The sequence below is a fragment of the Anopheles maculipalpis genome, chromosome 3RL, assembly GCF_943734695.1.
Source record: "Anopheles maculipalpis chromosome 3RL, idAnoMacuDA_375_x, whole genome shotgun sequence".
In the NCBI taxonomy this organism is placed as follows: domain Eukaryota; kingdom Metazoa; phylum Arthropoda; class Insecta; order Diptera; family Culicidae; genus Anopheles; species Anopheles maculipalpis.
In genome coordinates this window covers 20,389,450-20,409,686 of record NC_064872.1, presented here as the reverse complement: position 1 = coordinate 20,409,686, position 20,237 = coordinate 20,389,450, and the positions used below count along the sequence as shown (strand labels likewise).

The window sequence follows — 20,237 nt, the reverse complement described above, 5'->3', positions numbered from 1 at the left end:
TTTGTCTTCAATTATGCTGTTTTTCTTAAGAACATAGCGTTTTTAATAGTTTAATAGCATCCAAAAAGAAAACTGCTTAAAAGCAATCGGTAAGGAGCGCGGATTGCATGCATCGTATTATAATAGGAGTTCGTATTTGCCTAACCTATGAAAATCTAACAATATCTTTTGTCCGGCGTTACGCACAATCAACAGAGAAGTAGGATCTTCACGTAATCTATCATGATTTCAAATCCTTACAACGTCTCCAAGCACAAAAGTGTGGGTAACGTGTGTTCAGATAATACTTCCTCGTCGTTAACAGCCTTGAAGGGTAGAGAGTTAGGGTGAAAGAAATGAGGTTTAACACATCAGGCTTATTGAAAGTACAAAGTACATAACGAAAAAGAAAACGTAACGAATGTACTAAATAAAGAATCCAAACGATATTTCACAAAGGAATTCAAGTGGGCTTGATGGAACGATTATGTTAAACATTTCTTTTTTTTTAAATTAGTGTGTGTGTGTGTACACTGTACTAACAATAACAAAATATCCCTTCCAATCCAATTTTACTTATTCGAGATTTTTTTTGCAACTCTCAAGCCACAGATACTTGTCCAAAAAATTTAGGGAAACATATTTACACCGCGTATTTTCGCGTAGCCTTCAGTTGGCGCTAAACCAAGAAAAAAACAACAACAAAAATCTCGACTCAAATCTAACCTGCCCGTGCAATGCGCGTATTGTTAACTAGCGCGCTAGGAAAGATATGTGACAAACGGTTTTGTAGAAGCATCTTTTTTTTTGTGAAGCCAATAACTAGTGGCATTAGCATTAGTGTATGTGTGTTACGTACTTTACTACTTACTTCCATCATTAGTCATTACATTTTTGTTTGTTGTTGCGAATGCGCGCTAAACATTATTTACAAATACATCACTTTTGGTCGATCGATATTCTCATCTGCCTGCTTCACACATCTCAAGAATGGTTCTTCATCCTAACTTTTATGTGCACAATGAGAATGTTCAATTTTCGTGTTAAGGAAACGCTTCCATCCCTGTTCGAAAAATTCGGTTCGGGAGCGTGCAGGAGAGGCTACAAGGCTAGAGAAATGAGGCGTGTGAGAAATCTTAGGTTCGTAACACGACAAACACAAATTGTCTAAACACTATTCATCAGCTATCAGCAGGTTTTGGTTTTTTGTTTGTCTGTCTGTCTTGTGTTCAACCCTGCTTCACGGTGGCAACATACCCGGCGACCGTAGTATCGTTCTACGATATCCTAGCATTGGAATCGACTAAATTAATCGAGAGGCGCAGTTTGTCAGTCGTCGGAACGCGGTCATCGTCGTCGTCGTCGTACAGGATGGGCGGATGCATCGCGTTCGGTTCCTCTCATGCAATGTCACGGGCTACCGGCACGATTGCCTCCCAGTATCTCATTTGCTGGGATAGGATTAAAAGAAAGTAAATATAGTACATAATTTTTCCGTGAATCAAACTATCCACACTTACCTGCTGTTGGTGTGCCATTTGGTCCTGCAGATATTTGATAATCGTCGACTTAAAATCGCGGGCACGCGCCAACTCGAAGCGCTCCATCTCTTTCTTGATTTCACTGGAAATGTTGTCAAATTCCTTCTGGCATCGTTGCACCTTCCCTTCCCACTAGAAAGGTATAGAAATAGAGTTGGGACAATTAGGTCATTAAGTAATAGTAATCGTAATAGGAGACTAATTAGAGATAAAAGAAGATAGGAGTGCTCTTCGTTGATGAGAATGGAGAGAGTAACTGCATGCCAGTGCAGGAGGAGACGAACATTAAAGGGGGAGGATCGCATGAGAGAGCGGCGCGATCAAGAAGGATAGCAAAAGAGGCGGACGTTGATGAATGCGAGATGTACGAATTTTGTATAAAATTATATCGAGAAATGCGGAGAATGGAGAAATGATCCATATGGTATTTGAACCCCGGCCCTGTCGTTGCTTATTAGTGTCTTTTTTGTTTACGACCAGATCGGTCATCAAATCCGAACTTTATCAAAATTTGCGGTATTGAGATTCTATTTTTACTCACCTCTTCCACTTCCTTCTGAGCTAGCTCCAGCTTGTCGCGCCGATCCTGATATTCTAGCTTGGCCTTATTTTCCCGCTTTTTCGTCAGCTGTATCTGCGCATGCTGCCAGTTCTGGAACACCTTAACACGCTCGTGAAACACATCCTTTATAGCACCGAACAGCCCAATATAGTCCTTGATTGTCTCCGACAGTATGTAAAGGTCCGAGTTGGCCTGTTCCGAGCGCAACAGTTCAACCTTCTCCTCTACATCGGCCAGCTGCGAAAGGGCCTGCGATAAACCCGTATGCTCCTCGCAAGTACTTAGCAGCGCAGCCGACTTTGCAACCCCACCGGTCAGTGTGGCCAACTCTTTCCGATGCGATACCAGCGCCTTAATGGCGGAATGTAGCTTCTGCATGTGCGCATCGATCGTTTCGACCTCGTTAATCTTATCATTAAACCACGGATCGTTTTCATCCATCTTGTACGTGATCTTGTTAACCGTTTCACCCACCTTATTGAACAGGCGCATCACACCGGCACCGCTCAGCGCGGCGGTATTGACCGCCCTCGGCAGTTCTTGATCACTTTCGAGAAAGTTTACAAAATCCGTATCCTGGCACAGTATCGGATGCTGTGCGACACGGTTCAGGAAACGCTCGAGCGATGCCCGTCTATTCTCGATCCACTCCAAGTTGACGCCGGCACCGGTTTCGGCCTGTGGTTGGCTGCCCATCCGAACCTTGGTCGTGCCGATAATGTTTTTCTCCGGTGCCGGTGGAATGATGCGTCCCATTCGCAGATACTTGCTGACGAGCAGATCGTGCAAACCGAGAAAATCGCTAAAACGACGCATCGTGAAGAATTGGCGCTTTTTGAACTTTAAAATGTTGGTCTTCGTGGACACCCTGTTGAAAGATTGAGTGAAGGAATGGATAATTAGTATGGGCGATTATTCTACCTCGCCCTAGCCTAGTTGCCTAGCAACACATACTTGTACGCTAAATATGATCCCATGCCATCGCCTACTTTCTGCGGGTCAGCAACAACTATTTCGATAAACGTGTCCCCCGCCTCGTCAGTCGGTACATCCTCCAGTACGGGTGATAATGGTTCCTGCTGACGAAAGAAGAAAACAAAAGCGATAAAGAGGAAGATCGAGATCGTGTACACGAACATAAAACGCCCATTCAAGCCCTTTCTTATCGTAATCGATGTGCGTCGTTATGCTAGTGGTGAATCACTGTATTCATAGGGGATAGTCACCAAAACTAGAGGAAGCTAGCGAATGCTGTTGCAGTTAGTGTGTCACCCGTCGTCGCTGATTCATACACGCAAGGTGGCGCATCACTTATCTGCTGCCAATTATGATGCACCTCCCCTCCCCGTATATAACGTAATTCAATCAAATTTAATTTAATTTAATGGTATTGGTTGGTTCGGTTGGCACACGCGTTGGCTAGAAAGCGAATGCCTGCATATGCTCGTACGTAGCAGCAGCGAGACAGTGGCGATAAGAAAAGTGCAAGCGGAACGGAATCGGCGGTGTATCGCCCGCAGAAAGACCACACAAACCTGAATCGCCGACTCGAAGATGTCGTTCTCGTTCTCATCGTCCGGCGATGTGATATCAACATTGTCGAAGGCTGGTTGGGTGTGTTTTACTGTTTGCTCTCCATCTCCATGGTCCAAGGTGCCGTTGGTGTCCATATTGCGCTACTAGCAGGTTGACCCGCGGGCGCTTCCTAAAACAGTCTAGCCTAATTTATTTATCTTCCTTCGAGATGGGTCACCCCGTTACACTCTCAACAACAATGGCTCGCCGCTGGTGTTACACTGCAGTCGGCGCTGCTGCCGTACAACAAAGGAACCTGTTCCGGTACGCCTTCAACCTGCAACAACCACTAGCAAACACTGGCTGTGCTAATGTTTTTTGGCACCGAATTTCCGAACAGCGGCACAACGTACAGTACACGAAGGAAATCGTAGCGAAAGTTACTTGCACTTATCTTTGTACGCGAAAAATGAGATGATAAAAGAAATTTTAGTTGCTTGTCGTCAGCAAAAACAAGAAACGTCATGCGGAGAAAACGAAGACACGGCAAACTGTCAAACTGATGGTGGCGTTTTTAGTACAGCAAGGTTGATAGAGAAGATTTGTTCCCTATTGACAAAATTGCCTTAATATCCTATTGACAAAATCTACCAACTAGTGAGAAAACCTCATGATGCATAGCAAAGTGGGTAAAAAGACTATGTGGGCACATAGCTTCGGCTCATAGCTCATATTGAATCATATTGACAGGAGTGGGTTCGATAGTGCTATGCAGATTTTTGCACAACAAAACCGCACACCACACGACCGACCCCACTCTTGTCACATTGCGTTTCATTTTTCTACAGCACAGTTGTCAAATAATTCGGGTCGAGCCCATTTAGTCTCTTTACCCACTATGATGCATAGTATTCACCTATATCAGTACACTACACATTTTGACACAACCAAATGCGCAAAAAAGCTCATTCGATCAGATGGCTGCATAAAGGCTGTACAACTGCGCTGTATAGCTTTGCTTAACGAAACTTTTGCCTGAGGGAAAATTTTGAATAACCAAGGTCAACTCATTTTAGCACATTCCACCAGCGCCAAAGGGGTTGTACTAAAAGTCGTACAAACGTAAACAAACAACAAGGCAAAGTAAACGTAATCCCAAATTCCGTCGGTTGTTGGTTTATTTCGTCTCAACAAAGTACGACTGTGTACCGGACCGCAAGTGTATTTCAGTAGGCTGCAAAACAAAAAGCAAAATGAAAGAAGTTACACCTAAAACTCGTAACATCCTATCGAACGTGAATCCACCGTCCGAGCTTCCCAGCTTCATTACGGCGAACGTGGCAACAGCTGGTACGGAGAGTGTCCCACCATCAGCCACCAGCAGCAATCCCGCAGCCATTGTCGATGATTCAGCGAAAAAAGATGAAACCGAACCATTCATACCGACGAAATTTAGTCCGGCCATACCTGCCAGCAAGGATACGTCGCAATTTACCGCCGAACAAGCAATGGCTGCGGCCGGTGTGCTTCCAGCCGAACCGATACCGGAACCAGTGGGACGGGACTTTGCAAACATGATACTGAATCCGGAACCGGTTGCAGCGGCGCTGAGTCCTATCACGCAGGGTGGATCGGCATTGTTCGGGTGGATGAAGGGTGCCGTATCGGGTAGTGGTATTCTCCAGAAGGTGGCCGAAAAGGCAAAGAGCTCGGTCGACACGATCGTTACCACGCTGGATCCACAAATGAAGGAGTACATCAGTGAGTTTAGTCCCGTTGTGAAATGGAAAAGCATTTTGATCGCTAAAAATGAGTTGTTTTTTTCCACAGATTCTGGTGGAGACACGGAGGTGATCGTGGCATCGGACAAGGACGATAAGGTGCGTCCGGTACGGGAAGCATTTCAGAACGTATTTGGTAAAGCCACCATTATGTGAGTAATTGAAACACAAGAATAAAATTTTGTGTGTCTTTAACTGGAAGTTCCGATCTTTATCTTTCTAGTGGGCTACCTGCTCAAGCGGTTGGCATTGCGGCCCAACCAGTCGGTTTTGCGGCTGGACTGAAGGGTGCGGAACATCGCATCAACAGTATTCGGGCCGAAAATCCTCGTGTGGACGATCATCTCCCGGTGGTGGCGGTAGAGAATTTCGTCGTAGAACTATTCCCCGAACAGTGAGTACTTTTTCATCCAGATGAGAAGATATTTTTAGCCACCAAATTTAAAAATCGATTTCGTACCCACCCACAGATGGTTCGAGGCTGGTGCGATCGTATTGTTTGATTATGCGAAAAACATTCTCCTCAAAACGGTCACACAGATGACGCCTATCCCGTTGCCCGTCATCGCAGCACTGCAAGCCGATACGCCGGACGATTATGTGCTGAAGGATACGGGATTTGCTACCACGGTCGGTAGCGTTATGGCAAGAAATTTGAATGTAAGTATTGCTTTGTCTATTATCCTTCTACTACGATGCAGTTTTGCATATCCAAAGGCTTCCCGTATGGATTAAGGCATCCCTTTTATTATCTGATAAAATCAAAGTGGATTGAATTTTTTTTCATTCCGATAGAACGGGCTGGGCCGTATTGCTGAGAATGAATTTTCTTTTAAATTTATTTTTCATTTACGTTTGCGATTGCGAGCAAAAGGGAAACTTTTAATCGAATTCCCGGAACTTCTGTTTTACATTTTTCCTTTCCTCCACTTGGAATGAAGTCGGCTACCATTGCTCTTTACATTTACAATGTTTAATCGGATTATCAAGACTTGTTTTGCGGTCCGGTCAATTCCTTCTTCACTGAGCTTATTCAATGCAAAATGAAAGGCAAACGTAAATGCACAACAAATCGTGGAACTATTAAAAAACATTAACCAACCGCAAACTTCTGTAATGTTCCGTGGGCTTAATGCTAGCGGTGTGTGGTATTTAGCTTTATTGCACATCGTTTCGTTGGAAAATGCAGATAGAAAGAAAAACTGTTAACAGAAAAAAGCCTCAATACATTACTTACGCTATCGTAAAAACGTATTGGCGGGTTTATGAAAATATTATCGAAAAAACGAAGGAAAAATACATTTCGCTGTTAGACCCACTAATGGAACAATGCAAGATAATGCCGGAAAGCAAGGAAATACTTGCTCGGGTCATCCTCATTATTCGCACCTGGTGTTCGTGCCCAATAAGACCACAACAAATTACTTTTTTTTTTATTATGGTCTAACCACACCACTGTTCGTTGTCCGGTTTGCTCGTATGCGCTTAAAAGAGCATCTTTCAAACGTTGCGCTATAGCTTCCACCCTTTAGGCACTCGAATGATGCTCTTCGATGCGATACGGAACGCAAAATTGGATAATTATTACCCGCGAAGGGAAACATTTTCATAAACGCTTTGAAGTACACAAAGCGTAAAGCGGAAATAAAAATTAAAATTGCAATTAAATAGAGCTGTGTGCGTGTGTTTCTGTAGTGCAAAAGAGAGAGAGAGAAACAAACACTTGTGGACAGGCGATTCTTTTATGTGGTTGAAACTCCGCTTTTCTGAGCTGATAAATGTTTTAACTTAATTGTATATTTACGCCACTTTTTTGTGTTTGTTCAATTGTAATGGAGAGTGTTAAGTATGAAATATGTTTTAAATTTATCTCTATGTTTTGGGGTGGTATTACAGACGTGGTCAACACATACACACAAACACAAATTATTATCAAGTTGATTGGAGGTCGTTTCAGAAGTGGCGTTTTTTTAGTGTGTATTAATATAATTATATATTATTAAGTGAATATTAATTATGAGGAAATACTTGGTACGAAATGTTAAAAGCAATTGGTAGTTGTTGATCATGTTAATGTACTCTTGACATACTTTACTGGATTTAATCTGATGCAAGAGGATTCCGATTTGTTGTAAAGAAAAATATAAAACGTTTGACATGTGGCCATTTAACTGAATCCTTGCAGGAAGCAACTTTGGTTCCTTTGGTACTGCAAGTTCGAGGGATATGTACATTCCGTTTTGGGTTTCCATGATTTAAATTACCTTTCGCTAAATAGTCCGTCCGAATAGTTCGTTATCCCCTATGGTGAGGACTACCCAATAAGTCTAGTAAGCCATTTGAAGGTTGACTTGACCCAGTAGGTCGTTAAGCCAAAAATAAGATAGTCCGCTCATCCGACTGTAGGAGCAGCCTCGTGCCGAACTGCTCGCTGCTTCCTGGTGGGACACGAGTCTGGCATCCTCATAACATGCCCCAACCTTCGCATCCTGCCGGTTTTCGCCACCGTCAGGATGTTCGGTTTGCCTTACATCTCTGCACGCTCGTGGATCATCCTTTTTCACATCCTTTCCATACTCGAGCACACCGCCAAACAAGAAAGAACGCTTGCATCCTCCATTCGGTTGGAATCAGCTTGCGCTGTGCCCCTTGAAGTCTTCTGAATCACAACAGAAGGTATGGGACGTAGTATGCGCGATTCCCCTGCACAATGCGTCTTTTGCAGACTCCGCTCCTGATGTCGTTTTTCAAAGTTACGATAGTCACAAGATCTTTACTATCTCGAGTTTATGGCCGTCAACTCATGCGGTGCTTCCTAACCGGGCCCTATCAAAGGCTGATTCTCCAGCGGGCAGATATTTAGTCTTCGTCGCATTGATCATCAATCCAATGCTTACTGCTTCACGCTGCTTCCCATACCTTCTCTGTCGTTTTGCCGATGATGTCGATGTCATCTGCGAAGCCAAGAAGTTAGAGAGACCGGTAGAGAATCGTGCCACGGATGTCGTTCTTCAGTTCCGCGTTTTGTATAACACCGTCCAAGGCGATATTGAAGAGTGGGCAGGAGAGGAGAGAAACATGCCTCCCTTATCTACGCGGCACTCGGCACGCTACCTGCTCATGACTTTCAGCACTGTATAGCCAACCTAAGGAGATCTGGAAGGAACGTTTTATTGTTGCTTAGACTAGAATAATTTCAAGTCAAGGTTAGGGTAAAACATCGGAAGCGACACCGGTCTGCACATGGCAGGACCGGGTATCAAATCTCGTACGTATCGTCTTCCCATAAAGTCAAGGAAGGCAGAATTGGCAAGCCTAGATCTCTCGAGGTTGTGGAGCCGAAAGAATAAATAACTGTTGCGATAAACTGCGCCTGTGGCAAGTTATAAGGTGCGAAGTTTTCGTTGATTTAATCAAAACAAGTTCCTGCTGAAAGGCTTCGGCAGATAACCACGAATTCTAGGAACTCTAATGTCTGAATATTACAAGAATAGATGAATAGATTCTGATAGTCAGATTATCCACACTAACTCAAACTAGCAAAAGAAGCATTAATTGCAATTATGAGCACATTTATTATTAATACGAAATTATCCTTGAAACCTACTTGAAACATACTTGAGCTTATCTTCATAATCTCTCAACACGCTTGCTCTAAATCTGCTTTCATGCGACTAATCCCGTAAATTATCACGTGAAACGTTGCGGACCATATAAAAGCTAAAATTGCACCCCACTTAACCAAACGGTCCATCCTCGAGGTGCAACAGGATGCTCCCACAGGATGGAAGCTACAAAGCAAGGTCGAAAACAGGTTGGAAGCAAGTAAACAGAAACTAAGCAAAAACACCAAGACTAATGGAACGTGTTCTCGCACATTGTATGCGCTTCACTTTGATATACTACTTGTACTATCACCACTGCCGGAGATTCTGTTGGTACTGCTTGAGAAAATCCTTTCGTAGCACATTCCTTCTCGTAACCACACACACACACATACCCAAATCCCTCGGTGATGATTTATTGCATCCAGGCGTTGGGCGTCGACTGGAACAAAACGGTACCAAAGGAGTAGTAGTTGTGCGTGTTTTCCCTAGTTTCGCAACAGGGATGCTGATGAAGCCACTCTTTTAATGTGGATGGTGCAACTTCCTGGGAACTCGTTACCAACCGTGGCCCATAACAAATACGCACCGAACCTCTCGCATACGCGAACTAGGGAAGAAGGGGTAAAAAGGATCTCGCCAACTAGCAGCCAACCGTGGCGAAAGTGCGAGCACGCCGTTTGCCTATTAAAATAATGTATGTCCTCGACCATTATTCTGCTTCGGAGAGTGACTTTTTCCTGGCACCCGGGTCACCAACGGTGCAACGGCGAGCGACTGTTGAAATAAAAGGAAGGGGTTTCCAGATAGAACAAAAGCCACACACACTTTTCACTTGGAAACAACAATTTTTGCTTTAAATTGAGCAACTGGCTCATCAACTTGCAGATAAAACTAGAAAATATTACTTCCGTTCTATATTCATAATTTATATTAATTTATATTTAATTTTATTTTAATAATTGCCATCAGTTGTGTCTTTGACTTCCCTGACAAGTAAAACGTCAAAACATTTTTCCGGATAGGAGTATATTTCTCGTTTTTCGCGATGTCCAAATTTGTGGAGCAAAGAATTTGCAAAAAAAAAAAAAAATTTGCATTATCAATTTTGTGTTCATAATTCATTGAGAATGGTGCCAAAAGCCTTTGGTGATTCATTATCTGAACCTAGCTGAGTTGTGGAAAAAAAGCCCTTGGTTTTTGCACCACGGTAATGCGCCATCCCACACTGCACCCGTTCTCCGTGGCTATTTTAAGCTCAACTCACATCGTTGCTCAACCATCGTATTTTCCTGGATTGGCACCATGTGACTTCTGGCTGTTCAATAGGCTTAAAAGACGAGATCGGTTACAGCGAGGAAGGAACTTAAAGTTGCTCCTGAAAAAGATAAAAAATAAACTGTTTCGAAGGTTGGAAAATTCGTTGCCAAAGGTGGATATTTTGAAGGAGACGAAATTAATTGTAAGAGTTTTTTAAATAAATGCAATATAAACTTTTTATAATGACAGAAGCATAAAAGTATGCATAAAACAATTCAAAGTAAGTGAACGGTGTCTTCCTAAACTGACGTTTATCTCCAATCCTGTTGTTGGATTTTGCCTGCTCGCAAAATCTTTTACGACATCCGGACTCTTGTTTCTAGACTTGGTAAACCCTGCCAGCTTAAACCAGACCGTTGCACATACACGGTTGAAAAGTTGGCCACAATCTGTGGCATTGAACTCCAAAACTGCGCACCAGCGAAGACAAACTAGTAGTGTGTGGGATGGCCCCGAATGCAGGGCCCGTTAGTACTATTTGACCACGTTTGTAGCATTTGTGCGCGAGTCGGCTAGTGGTGTTTGGCGAATATGAAATATTAATAGCTTTGCCGCCGCTTTATTAAGTGTTGGTACATTTGTGTTCCAATTCCTTAAAAACACCACCTTCGACACACACACACACACACACACCTTCATAGACTCACTCACAACCTGCAGGTATATTCCAATTCGAAACTCTGCAGCACGAGCTTTCTTGCATGATGCGCTTTTCTTTGGTGATAAAATTACCAAGAACTAGTCTTTTGCCCCGGTTGCGGGAAAAGTTGGACAACGACTCAGCATGATCCCGCACTTTGCAACGGGATGATTGTCTTTCTCACACACACACGTGGGTCTTCCTCACGACAACGAGCGCAGTCAATTTAAACCCAGTGCAACTTGGGATCCGTCTATTCCTGTCTGATGAGTTTTGGCTAAAGGGGAAAGGTGGACCCACCACCAGGGTGGAAGCATTTTCCGGGCGCAAAGTTTTCCCATTTTACACCGTGTGTACTCCATCTAATTCCAATCAATTACATGCACCAGGGACCTGACCGTTGGAACGTCGTCTTGTGCCGGCGGTTTTGTGTGTCCGGACATGGCCGCCATGTTCGGTCCATCGTGCGATGCAGTATACTGCCAGGCGCACCAAGTGCACGCTCGTAATTGGGTGCACAAACGACACGTTTGCAAGGAGCGGGTTTTTTTATGTCGTCTCTTCTTTTTAGCGCTGCAGTCACAGAATGGATGGGAAAAATCGTTTTGGACAATGACGTGAAAAAGTCTCTTCCGACGGTGAGCTGGAGGTGTACCACTTTATACCCTTCAGGCGCTACTGTGACCGATAGCAGACTAGTTACCTTCATTGAATGAAGTTCCACGAGCCGCGGCGCCCAACGGGGAAGCATCATAAAGGATCGGCAAAAGTTTGGGTCGAGCTGTTTTTATTCGCCGTCCAAGCTGTCACCAGTTTGCCCGCTGAAGCTATGGGGTAGCTTATTTTGGTGGACTGACTGACGAAAATTTAAAAGTGCTCAGTCACAATGCTTCGCATCTTGGGGATGGGGGATGAAGCTGAAAGTTTTCGTTAAATTGGTTAAAGTTGAAGTGAAACCAGCTTATAGTTTTTTTTTTTTTTTGTTGATTGAAGGAGGTGCTGTGCAAAAGGTACTTAAAGGCACTTGAACCGCCGGTGTACTGATGGATAATAGAACTACTTTCTTGGTGAGTGAAACCTTGCTCGAGAACGGACGCCATTATGTGTAGTTTAACTTCATTTTGGCAGTTCAATTTGTATCACTCCTAAAACTTAAACTAATTATTCGCAAATTTCCCACTTTTTTCGCTTCTCAATACAAAATGGTGCGGTGTAAGGATTTGAGAATTCTTAGCTAGGGTAAACTACATCACATTCAATAAGACAGTTACCGTTCCGGACTGCTTGCTGCACGATCACTTTGTGTGGTTTATAGGTCGTTAAACTAATTGCCGAAAAGTTTTTGACCACTTTGATTGCGTAATTGTTGTCGTTAGCAGACGCTAGCTGTCCACCAGGCATTAGAAGTCATTCGGTAAGCACAATGCCGAAAACTGGAAACTGGTGGTTTGAACGGGAAGTTCGTACTTGGTTGTCTGCTTGTGCATGGGCTCTTTGTTGTCGGTATTAGTTTATACAGTACAGCACACATCGGATAGTCACCGTCTCGTTCGTACGGAGAAGCAATTGTTGTGTAATCATTACACAGGGAACCGTTGCCAGCTGACAGTGCAATGCAATTGGACACAGTTGTCATTTTCCTTCAGTAAGCATTTAGCTCTAAATAGTATGCTTGTTAGGATGTAAAATGAAGGAAAGTTTATCTAAATGTTTAACTTGTTTAATGCAGGTTGGTCACGGCATGTTATAAACTGAAATAAGTGCATAACGCCTAAAGGTATCCAATTTCTGTATCGCAGAATTCAAAAAGAAACTAAACGTAGTGATTGTATACTTTTAGGCGTTGCGATTCTTAATACAGATCTAATCGATGTTACGATGCGTGAAGCAAATCACTTGCATGTAAAATATCGAAAAGAATTCATTTTCATCTTGTGCGGAAAAGCCTCACAATCCTTCTCGTATCTGATGGTAAAAGAGGGAATCTCATTTTCTTACTCTGTAACCCCGACGAAATAAAAAAAAAAAAAATCCCCCGAACAACACTAGCCACTCTGTCGGTTCGATGATAGTGTGAACCGATGTGTCGATGGAGGAAATGGATGCTGTTGTCATGTTTATCAATCGGAATATCCCTTTGATAAGCCTTCTCTAAACTTTCGTTCCCCGGGAGAGCAGAGCGAACAGCTCGATTAGATGTTCTAAAAGTTGTTGATTCGAGGAAATCACCCGTTAAAAAGAATAAATAGCCCCTTACATCTTGTGCGGTGACTGCATTCGATTCACAGTGGACTTCTTTTTTTTTTGGGAGGATGAACAAGAACAAGAAAGAACACATGTTTGATTTTAAGTGAAAACAGGTTTCTTGTTTGTGTAAGCAACTTAAAATACCCGGAAAGAATCCCCAAATGAGGATGATATCATAGGACAGGGCTTTGATACAAAACATTGGGGTAAAGTTATGCAAGAATTCCGTTGCTCGGTTTTCCTCTGGACACATGAGTCTCTGAATAGAAAATCTTGTTTGTCAGTAGTTGATTACACTTTGATTGGTGTTTGGGGTGAGCTGTCCTTTCCAGCTAACGGCCAGGACCATCATCCGTACATTGAACCGGTCCCGAAGTACATATCATATCCTGGTCACGGCACCATGCGTGCCGGCATCAGTCGAACCATTGACATTTTACCATGTCATCGTTCTGTTACACCTTTTGCAAAAAGGCATTCAGGGGTAGGGAGACATGCAATCGGTTTCGATTTTAATTGATTGTTCCCCACAGCATTACAGCGTATACGCCACTCGGGGACGACTCGTTTAATTAGTTTCGGTTTGTTGTGCGGCGTGTCCAGGGGAGCAAAAACGATACTGAGAGAGCGAGCTTTCCGATTTTCCGAAATCTCTTTGAACGCTTGTGAAAGTGGATTCCTTTAAATCCTCCCTCACGTTGGAGTATGTTGTTTCCACTTGATTGCGTCACAACGTTTTCTCAATACATTGGCAAATAATGTGTTACCTTTTCGCCGGGACCGCATCATGCTACAATGCGTCGAAACATGGATCGGAGAAAAAGGTTCTTCGGGTTTTTATCGTCTTTCGAATTCTCTTTTAACTCTTAAGGTATAAGAGAGCGTTGGCTACGGAGTTCTGATTTTTTTGATTGTGAACTATGAAGTTTTAAAGATATCGCACAATGCTTACGTTACTTCTTTAGAACATTTATTTTAGATAGGTATGAAGCACATAACGAATGCTGTATCAACCATACTGCAAATGTTAAAGGATTTCTTAGAGTTCAATCTAAGATACTTTCCTTGCTCGAAACTATTTCACTGGAATCAAAATACAGGGTTTCGATCCATATAATAGAACTTTTGAATCATGGAAAGGAATTTTTCCAATAGGGAGTAGAATATTGGAAGCTACTTCTGGCACATTGCAATCATGTAGTGGAATATTTCATTCGATTTGATGAGTGAGATTTTAAACTCGATTGTCTAACTTGGAGCTACTATCGAACGTTTTGTTGCATATTAAAATGGGAATATGAAAAATATCATCCAATAGTTTGTTAACAGTGCTACGCCCAATTGTTTTCACTGGAATGAGTTTGAAAAAATAGTTTTAATAACTACTTTTTTAAGCAAAAGCTGATGACAAAATCAAACAGCCACGATGCTAGTTTCCATTCGGTGAACGCAAATTTACATTATATAATTCCAAAGTTACACAACGATCTTGCTATACTCCGCTATCTATTTGAACCGTTCCTCTAAATGATTTGTCTACACCGCCATATAGATCGAAACCCTGTAAATCCGATTTATTTAGAGTTTATTGCGTCTGCATGTATGTAATGTCAGCTCTTAAGACTCTTTTCAATGGTTTGTGAAGTGTGTAATTATAGGTTGGGTGCTTTTAGACATCTAAACATGGCTTTACGGATAAGCCATCAATCCAAGATAGTCTGATGCCTATACATTAAAATGTAAATTATTGCATATCTTCAGGCGTATCATACCCGTTCACAGAAGCAATTATCTGAAACGTATTATTGTCTCTATCGACCACAACAACATAATCACTGCAAAAAATAATTAACTGTGAGCACGAGTCTATACGTACTGATTTATTGTGTTTAATCACTGTTCTGTTTAAACTAAACGTTATTCAATCGAAATCTGATGTGCCCGGTGTCGCTTTTTCTCGTGGGAATTATTGTTTTAATTAGCGTACTCGGGTTTTTTTTTGCTGCCTGCGCTATGTGATTACAAAGAATTCAATTCTACCAAATGACATTAGAAAGGGATTTGAAACGGACGGTACCGGTCCCACTGTCACGATTCGATGAAATGAGGTAATTTTAATTAAATTTTATTGCCTCTTCTACTACCAATGGATGGATCCAGTGTTTTTGCTGTGTATTTGATGCCGCACACTGTCCGGTTTGAAATCGATTAATCGGTATTGCTTTTTTATTTCTAGCCCCGTGTAATGAGATTATGCCTTGCGTAATGATTTCAACGTTATGACACTGTGGGAATGATAGGGCGCGAGAACGGAATGTTGCGCTGCATTTTGCGCCAAACTTGTGAATAGTATTCTCGTTTATGTGTATTCGTTGTTTTTTTTTTCTTCGCTAGAAGCCGGTTATGGTCTCCTGTTGAACAAACTTTAGCGTGCTGCTGTTCTGTATGTGGTGTTTCCGGCAGCTAAACTTTCTGTACCACTTAATTTTCAGCTTCAGTTGTAGCGACTAATCTTCTACCCGGTACACTTCATCCCAGCGCCAAGCATTATTTCGGTTAGCTTTGTGTCCTTCCTGTCGAGCTCTTAATCGTATCTCACCGCGGGAGAAAGCGGGAAAAGTACCTCCTACCCAAAACGGTAGAAAAGGATTTGCAAATCACGAACACTGACCTGCACACGGCGATCGAGCTTAACGGTAGGATGTGCCTGGATTTGCTTGCTTCCGGTGATGTTTGCCCCGGTGGTTGCAGCTGCTTAGCTGCATTATGCAGCAGCGGCTCTCGCTTGACACGATGATCAGCTGTGGAACGTTATGCAGAAAACGCTGGCCGTGTTCTGGGTGCTGTCATGAAGCCGTACTCGGTTTCAGTTTGCAAATGAGAAACCAAAAATGATGCACCACGAGATAACTCAAGTGAAAACGTTCATTCAGCGGGTACGAGCCGAGGGCACAGTCCGCCATGGAAATTCGTATCGATTGGTTATCTCTAGCAGCCGTCAGGATGGGCAAGATATATGTATGCTTTGCCTTTGAGGTGCATTTCAACGCCAATACGCAAAACCCGGAAGCTTTCCTGTCCCAGGAAATGGATGGCGATGATTAGCCAAAAAGGTTGTAGTTTAGACTAGGAAGGCATGTGTTGTACTATTCGATGTTGGAGGGATTTAGCAAGACTTCGTAGGGAATCGAGATATGTCTAAATTGGATTATAAACTATACTTTACCCCATCTATTCCCGACGTTACGTGATGATGTGACGATTTCGGCAAGGCAAAAGCATAATATTTTACCTCAAACTGTGCTGGCGTGCTACTGCATAGCAAAAATTGAACCTTATCGAACACAATCTACCACAAAAAGCTTGTGGTGACCGGATAGAGCGGCGACTCATGTTGTGTGTCCGGATGTCGAAAATCTTCCGTGCTGGTGCTGGTGTAAGGAGCCTCTGCTACACTCGAGACGGATGTAGTTTTTCTTGCTCTTTTGTGTGTGCTTGATTTGCTTTTGTTCGAATCACACAGATTCCCGATCGGGGATGTTTGGGAGCTGGTTCCGGTTTCCGGCCGGAACAATCGGTTGGCACGGGTACACTTGATCGTTCGACGCATCCGGCTGTTTGTAGTGAAGAGATTGAAGGTTTTCAGACCGACCGATATAATTATCGATCGAATGTTTGAGTAATTTAAATGTTATCAAAGGTGTATTAAAATTTTTAATTTTAGGAAATTATTTCGTGTATGAAAAGTGTCTGCCTGTTTAAAGTTTAAAAACATTCTAACTACATTGTTCACTTTAAAGTTTAAACAATTGTATCTTTTGATAAAACAGCCAACAGGGTATCGTTAAAATATTATTTCCTTTTTGTTTTTGGCTTGGTTGTTTATATAGTTTCTTATTTGTATCCTTACAATAAGCGTTTTTGGTAAAAAATTATTTAAACATTATAATATGGCAATAATATTTGTGAAAAAATTTAAAACGACTACAAGTGACCAGCACAACGCTGGTAAAGTAGCTCTTTTTTTAAAGAGGAGAGGGTAACTGCTCACTAAGATTTGAGAGGTGATGCCTACCGGTAGCTCAGCGTTCACTGAAGACGAAGAGCTCGGAGAGTGCGAAGAGCTACCTCGTGAGGACGAAGAGTTTCAAGAGGGGGTAGAACTTGAAAATGGCGTAGAACTTGCAGAGTGCGAAGAGCTACCTCGTGAGGGTGAAGAGCTACCTTGTGAGGTCGAAGAACTTGAAGAGGACGAAGAGCTACCTCGTGAGGGCGAAGAGCTCAGAGTGTGCGAAGAGCTACCTCTTAGGGCGTAGAACTTGAAGAGTGCAAAGAGCAACCTGCAAAGGGCGAATCCGGCTGAACTAAAGGGGTAATGTAGAAGACGAGTTTCTTCTTCTAGTGAAATGTACTTTAAATTAGAAAAGAGTACAGAGCTTCTCCTTCTTCTTCTTGGCTTAACGACCTGGTAAAGTCACACCGGCCATCTAATGGCTTACTAGACTTGCTGATACCTCGTAGTTGGTTAGTCAGTCCTTACTACGGAGGAACGGTCCGGATGGGAACTCCGGTTCTGTGAAGTCCAGGGTAGCGGGCCGACCGGTGTGGTGCTAATTTTTGAAATAGAAGAGCGTGTTCAGAATCCTCAGCTTAATGAGGTGAGACCTATCGGCAGATCTCGAGCTCATTTCCCAACACTATATGTGATAGTACATGCTAACATGAAAGTTTGTTGTATTAAGTACAACAATTATCTTATTCGTGTGAACAGTGTTAAAAATGTCACTTAAAAATTTAAATTTGTATCTTTTCCCGCTGAGTACCTAGTATTTGGTGGCTCTCTATTTTAGTTTGATTATGCCAAATATTGACACCATATCGGCCACAGCCAAAAAAGGGCATTTCAGCAAAAGTACACAAAACGGCACGTTCCGGCGAAACGCTTCAGTTATTTGTTTGTTAGCGGTGATGGGCCATTTAACTAAAAGGCTCTGAAAGCACCCGATAGCTGGTACGAATCGGTCATTATCCGACAAAGAGTTGTTGGTTGTAGCGTTACTTTGCCAAGCTGCTAAATAAACTGGCAATTAAATTGATTGGTCCTGTAATGGTACCTGGAACCGTTTCTGGAGGTTTCCGGTTGATTGTGTGTGTGTTTGTTTAATAAGGCGTGTGCAACGGAATTGATGAATTGATTGGAAAATGGTTGTACCTGTTTTGAATATGAATGCGAATAGTATGAATAGAACATCGGCTTCATTCAATTAAATGGGTTCGTTTAACCTTTCAAAACCCCGGTTCAGGAAGTCCGACTTTAGCTTTCTTTGCGTCTAAAATTGTGCTCGTGAAGCAGAAGAAGTAGGAACATTAGAAGCAAAATTCATTAGCTTTCTTATCGGTAATGCAACGTACAGGAAGTTTTTGCTCGAAACCCGATTCCTGGGGTCCTGCCTATCGTAAATCATCCCCTTAAAAAAAGCGGAACCCCTATCGGTGTAGGGTCATTCATTTACCATTTCAAAACGAGCTGCTCATTGAGCTGTGCGTATTTGGGGTTTGGATCTGTATGTTTTTTCTCTTTCCCTCGCTGCTGTCCGGCTCTCTTGATACTTCCAATTCTAATCTCATGCTCATGTGCCTTCTTTCCCGGTCAAAAACCTCTCATTCCATACAGACCTCACACACCGAATGGCATCGGTCGTACACATCGGTTTCCCGCTCCGAGATGATATTGACCGCGGCAAAAACGATAGCGACACTCTACAAACGAGCCGTACTCGACTACGAACACACAGTAGCAGCAGCAGCAGGAACCGCATCCCAGCAGGATCCGATGCAGGTGGACAGCAGCGTCATCACCGGCGGCGGCGGCGGCCATGGTCCCGAACCGGCGGAATAAGAATTAATGTTCACCATCATTAAGGCTTGCCACTGTAATCACTACTAAACGGATGACTGAAGCGGATGGACAAACATGAATTAAGCACATTAGAGAAAGTGAGAGGAAGAATAGGGTCGCAAGATATCGAAAGAGTTAGAATCGGTTAAAGTTTTTCCAACCTCTCCGAACGCTGGAGGTTTTATAAGATGATTGTAAAAAGAAAGAACCTGCAAACATTGATACCCGTTGGGTAAATGGATCTCTTAACCGGGCAGATTTCACCCATACGAAGCTGACAGATACAAACGGCCGGAATGGATCGGAGCCGAAAAGACACGCTAAGGCAAGAAAGAAAACGCATAAAAGTTTTAATGTGTTCGGTGGCGGACCGAACCGTTACGTGACGACGGTGTAGAATATCATCATCCTTCTTTTTATATACCATCACCTCCGAGAATCCTTACCGGGAAAGGGAAAATCGGCATGATTTTCAATTTATTGATTTGACCCATGAGATTTCCTTGTTCTTCCGAGTTTACACAGTAGAGCGGGAGTGGAGATGAAAGGATGAATCTCGAGTGCTACAGAACGATGTCCTTTTCCTTTCCACTTTTTCTGTTACGACCTGTGAGAACCAAGGCGATCATTTTAATTTCTTAGAAAGAGAGACAGAGTGAGCAGGGCGCGCTTATCAAAATGATGACCCTAGTTTATTATAGCACTCGTTGAAACTGTAAGCCTATTATCGTAATAATAACCAGTAATAAAAGTAACGCCTATATACGTTTGAAATAGCAAAAGCCACGGCTACCAAGTATGAAAATTGAGCCGCGGTCTGCGTCAACAGAAGCGGTGTTTATCTTAATTCGTTTTTATATCCGGTGCTGCGTCCGTTGTGTTCGTTGTGTTTTCCTTGCCAGCAAATTTGACTGCTTACTTGTTAGCGTTTTGTATGCAAACGGTGAAGTAGTGAAAAATCTGCATTTCTTGCAAAACTTTCGACAGTGTCCTCACACACGGTGTGGAAATGGAAATTCGTCTGGTGTCATCGTTTTTTTTCCGCTCGTAAAACGCAATGCTTGAGCAACGTTTTCGCTACGGTCTACGTCGACGTCAGGTAACGTCTTAAAACCATTCCATCCTGAATCCTTGTTAAGAGTGAAATT

The 20,237-nt window shown here is 42.8% G+C and overlaps 3 protein-coding genes across 4 annotated transcripts in view; 2 read left to right on the top strand and 1 right to left on the bottom strand.

Annotated features, from left to right (window-relative positions):
- The window catches only part of LOC126564801 (protein PRRC1-like), a 299,123-nt gene extending 279,936 nt beyond the window's left edge, over positions 1-19,187 (top strand). The window contains exons 2-6 of the mRNA XM_050221913.1: positions 4,831-5,358; positions 5,428-5,530; positions 5,602-5,772; positions 5,849-6,038; positions 18,865-19,187. Of these exons, the coding sequence (XP_050077870.1) occupies positions 4,851-5,358; positions 5,428-5,530; positions 5,602-5,772; positions 5,849-6,038; positions 18,865-19,089 (1,197 nt within the window). The 5' untranslated portion in view covers positions 4,831-4,850 and the 3' untranslated portion in view covers positions 19,090-19,187. The remainder of the gene's footprint in view (positions 1-4,830; positions 5,359-5,427; positions 5,531-5,601; positions 5,773-5,848; positions 6,039-18,864) is intronic.
- The window catches only part of LOC126565490 (uncharacterized), a 500,287-nt gene that overhangs the window by 83,299 nt on the left and 396,751 nt on the right, over positions 1-20,237 (top strand). The gene's annotated exons all lie outside the window — the stretch shown is intronic.
- Positions 1,242-3,754, bottom strand: LOC126564684 (sorting nexin-2). Of its 2 annotated transcripts, none has more exons than XM_050221770.1 (5): positions 3,618-3,754; positions 3,037-3,161; positions 2,062-2,950; positions 1,500-1,652; positions 1,242-1,430 (listed from the first exon to the last, which is right to left on the bottom strand). In XM_050221770.1, exons 1-5 carry the CDS (start codon positions 3,750-3,752, stop codon positions 1,380-1,382), a joined length of 1,353 nt encoding a protein of 450 aa, XP_050077727.1. In that variant the 5' UTR covers positions 3,753-3,754; the 3' UTR covers positions 1,242-1,379. The 2 variants fall into 2 exon arrangements, with proteins under 2 accessions (XP_050077727.1, XP_050077728.1); XM_050221771.1 differs by having other exon boundaries at positions 3,037-3,158.